We start from the raw sequence: 4638 nt of genomic DNA, 5'->3' as shown, positions 1-4638 counted from the left end.
TGTAGGTATGGTGCCGGTTGTTCCTCCCCAGGTGCATCACCTTGCACTTGTCTGTGTTGAAACCCATCCTATTCTCATCTGCCCACCCTTATAACCTGTCTAGGTCCGACTGTAGCCTGCTTCTTCCTTCTAGTGTGCCCACGTCCCCCCACATCTTAGTGTCATCAGCAAATTTGAACAGGGTGCTTTCTACCCCCTCGTCCAAATCACTGATGAAGATGTTGAACAGCGCGGGCCCGAGTACCGAGCCCTGCGGAACCCCACTGCCCACGTCCTTCCATCCACTACCACCCTCTGGGTGCGGCCCTCCTGCCAGTTGGCGACCCATTTGACTGTGTAGGTGTCTACGTCACAGCCTCCCATTTTCTTAATGAGAACGGGGTGAGAGACAGTGTCAAAAGCCTTCCGGAAGTCCAGGAAGACTATGTCCACTGCTACCCCTGTCTCCAGGGGTCAGGAGCTGTCTCCACCACTGCTGCTTGGCTAGGGCCAGAACCACCATATTCTCAGTGCCCTGGGCTGGAGCTAGACCCAAGACCACCAAATTGGGTAAAGAGTAGCTGGAGAAGGAAGCGTGGAAGTCAACAGGGGATGATGAGCAAGTGGCTGGTGCGGCAGACATCAGCAACTAGTGGTGGGGCAGGTGGATGGAGCAAGAAGTAAGGGATCAGACCACTTTCCTCTCTGCTACTGATTTCTGCACTGCTTGCCCCCTTGCTGCTGCTTTTCCCACCACAAAGGTGTCAGGGGGACAAACCTAAGATGATCCTACAATAATTAGATGCTGTATGATAAATGTGTTTAAAACTTAAAATTTTCCATGTATAGTATCTAATTACTGGGGCATCATCTTAAATTCAAAGTCGTCTTGGATTCAGGTAAATATGGTAGATGGAGGTTGTACCATTGGAGGACTGGGGTAGCAGAGCCAAATTCTGTTGTGCCCCACTCTTATTCCCATGAGTTTCCTATGTTTGTTGTAAACAGGCAGTAGTCATGGGATCCAGCTGCTACACGCCTGTGCCAGAAGGGATTTCACCTCTGACTAGTTAATCTTCCGTTTTACCCTTATTGACATGAGCAGCATGAAGAGGCATGATGGTCTTGGTAGTGGAGCCCAAACAACACATTAGAAGCATTGTTCCCAAGCAGTATATTACATGATTACAAGTAGAGCAGGAATCTGCTGTTGCATGTTGAAGTGATTAGAAAACATTGTCATTTCAGAAGTTTAAACTGCTTTAAAGAGACAAAAAAAAGACCACTTTTGATTATGCTTTTCCACACCAAGTTCTGCTTTCCAGTTACCACTCTCTATTCTGATGTGTGGGTCTCTTTCAGAACCTGATCCTTCTTGCATTTACACTGGTGTAACCACACCAACATCAAAGCACATTCCAAGCTAGAATATTAACAAGACTTGCTCAAACCAACACTTGCGTGTTCTCCAGCATAATGAATGGATTCAGTATCTTGGTTTCTGCAGTCATTTTCTAAGATTGTGCCTTCAGAGTTTTGAATGTGCCGTGTGTACAGGAGGGGTCTGTGCCAGCTCTAACTATGAAAATGCTATTTTTAATTTCTCATTCTTACGTTGTGTCTTATTATTCCTTTCTCTTATGTTGTCTCGTATTATTCCAACACTACATGAAGTTTCCCTTTGTTTTTGTAGGTAACACAAATGGACCAGAAGCTGAACCTCATCACAGATATGCTGCAGCATCTAGTTTCCAGTCAGCAGGGAGGCCAAGGCAGCAACAGATCATCTCAAAGAAGCAATGCTGTTAATCCAGATATCTTCCTCCCTAACAACACTCTCCCAACCTATGAACAACTGACAGTACCAAGAAGAGTCCAAGATGATATATCATGATATAGTTTTTCCCCTCACCCTGCCTCTTTTTCCCTTGTGGAACTGAAGGTTGTGAATCTGGAAGGTATTAAGCTCAGCAGCCATATGAAAGTATACATGACTACTGTACCGAGCTAACACACCTTAAAGCCTCTGTGGTGTGTTGTTTTAACATAGTACATTCTTAAGTTCCATTTTTATGTTATTCAAGAACAATAGAGTATGATTTATTGTTGCTCAGAAAGACCAAAACTACATATAACACAGGCAGAATGGCAAGGAATTTGTGTTTCCTTTTCAGAAAAGAAATAATAATACTTGAACTTAGTAATATGTACATTCTGTTTATGAATCTGCTGATAGCAATAGAGTTTGCTAGTTAGATTTTTCAAGATCGGGTAATTTATGTTGGGTTTCTTGTATAAACATATCGCTAACGTTCTAGAGAATGACAAACCACACACTGAATGATTTTCCTTTTTTCTGTTTCCATTTTAGGTTGTTACATAAACATTTATCTGATATTGACTAGATTTTTTTTTTAATCTGTTTTTCTTCAGGGAAGAACTAATGCTTAATCTGGGACAATATTATTTATAGAGGGAGGTGCTGTAGATTTCTTTTTGAGAAATGAATTTTTGTTAGGGACGAAAAATACTGAACAGACAAAAGGAATTATTTTGCTTTCTAGAAAATAGCTGCCAAAGAATTTATCAATAAATACCTAGCACTGTTATCTGAATGTGCTTGTCCAGAAAGTCTTGTAGAAAAGAAAGTTCACTGCTTTTATATTTTTCTAGATCTATTTTGTCCAGCTTTTTTTTCTTTAATCTTTAACAAAATGCATGCAAAAAGTCTAATGAAACTGGATCTTGTTGGTCAGATCACTGTACCTGCCAGTTTTTGATCCTTCACAGTTCTCATAGGAAGAGAGATGCCAACTTAGGACATCTTTTAAGTCTGTATGGGGACTTAACGTTAAGCATGGACTTAGGTGCTTTTCTGAACCAGGGTCTGAGGTCTCTTAGCTCATTGCCCAGTATCATAAAGGCTCTAGTCCTTATGTAAGGGACCAAGGGCCTGAGCTAAACCCATTGAAGTAAAAGATTTCCATTGATTTGCATGGCCTTTGGCTCAAGCCCCAGATCCTGCTCACTGTTCACGGGTACCCCTTCCTCAAGCCAGAGGGCCACATTCTGCCATCATTTACGCCATTGTAAATCTCAGGTAACTTCACAGAAGTTAACAGAGTTACACTATATTTCTGTTTGTAATAATAAGCAGAATTTGGCCTCACATGACTACTCTCACATACAAAAGTGAGCAGGATTTGGATTTAGAAGAAATAAGCTGCAATGCATCCCTGTGTAAAAAAGGCAGAAGCACAAGGCCTGTGCACAATTTGCACCCTACTTGAGGATTTCAATGGGAGTGGTGCAATTTGCTCTCTCCACACCAGCAAGGCATTTTATCCTGAATGTAAAGGAAAGGGAGTGATTGAATACTAGAGGTTGCCAAACAAATTCTTAGCCCAAATTACTAACCGGGTTAATTGCTGGTAAAGGAAGCCGGTGATGAGGGGAGTTCACTGACTTTGTTTCACTGCTTTAGTGATATATGTAAATAGCCAAGATCTGAATTTTTAGTTGGAAAGGAATTGGACTTCACAAATAATGCTACAAAATTGATACCCTCTATCCACATAATATTACATAGCAGCTCGCTTCACCACACTAACATATAACAGTAATCAGAAAAACTGGTGTGCATCAGACTGAGCTCACAGGGAATCTTTTCAGATTGTTGCTTATATTTACAGGTTTTGTTTTAAACATTTCACATATCTCAGTTGGACTTTAGAGAAAATCATACTGTATCTATTTTACAGACTGTGGTAAAATTATTCAATTTTGCTGCTGTATGGTAGTTAAATGTTAAGGGTGTCAAAATTTACAGATGTAAACAGGGATTATTTCTGGGCATTATGTTTCATAGAAATCAAAAATAATTCTGATGACTTTTAATCTGTTTTTAATGAGATTCACTTTGTAATTTCAGGTTAATAATCTGCCTGTTAATTTCCTAATAAAATATAGGACAAGAGTGCTATGTCTCTGTTTTCTTCTAACACCCACAGACTTGGTGAACAGCAGACAGATTTTCATTGACCTTTATTCTGGGCCTATCACCCTTCAGTATAAATACATAAATAAAGATGATTTTGCTACATACTGTCCTGCTGCCCACACCTTTGCCAGAGAGTTGAAAAACAGGATTTAACTAGTTAGGAAGACCTAAGCTAAAAAGTGTCTTGTAGCTCTTCTTAAAATCAGCTAGGCTCATGCTTACACTTATTTCCAGAAGCATTGTGCTGCTACCAAGAATCCTGCTGTTGGAACCTAATCTTTCCAAGACCACGTCTTCATTTTCTTACTGGCAGTTAAACCACAATAAACAATAAAATTGCACATTTTATGTCAGAGGAACCAAAAGCAGTTCACATGACACAGAAATTGCATGAAATTGTCCTCATCCATTTCAGAAACCACCACCATCACCAGAATCCTCAGAAGCTCTGTTCAGAAGGGATCTATCTGCAAATATCATCCTCTCTGTTTACTACATGTATGACTCTTAAACCAGATCTGGATCCAATTATTCCTTTCAAACACATGGTACCGGTTCCTAAGTCTTCTGGGCCTTCTCTGATTTGTCTGCTTCAGTCTGAGGTCTTAAACATGTTTCCAGGAGAGAAAACAATGCATGCCCTCAGGTAATCACCAATA

General features: G+C 40.5%; 1 protein-coding gene across 1 annotated transcript in view; it reads left to right on the top strand.

Moving 5' to 3' along the window:
* The window catches only part of KCNQ1 (potassium voltage-gated channel subfamily Q member 1), a gene marked incomplete at its 5' end in the record, with an annotated part of 669633 nt that extends 665681 nt beyond the window's left edge, over positions 1-3952 (top strand). The window contains one exon of the mRNA XM_019519725.1: positions 1673-3952. Coding sequence (XP_019375270.1) covers positions 1673-1873 — 201 coding nt within the window. The remainder of the gene's footprint in view (positions 1-1672) is intronic.
* Between the last annotated feature and the right edge of the window lie 686 nt (positions 3953-4638).

Source organism: Gavialis gangeticus, unplaced genomic scaffold (assembly GCF_001723915.1).
Source record: "Gavialis gangeticus isolate Ggan-Ray unplaced genomic scaffold, GavGan_comp1, whole genome shotgun sequence".
Classification (NCBI taxonomy): domain Eukaryota; kingdom Metazoa; phylum Chordata; order Crocodylia; family Gavialidae; genus Gavialis; species Gavialis gangeticus.
This window is presented reverse-complemented; position numbering and strand designations above follow the sequence as displayed.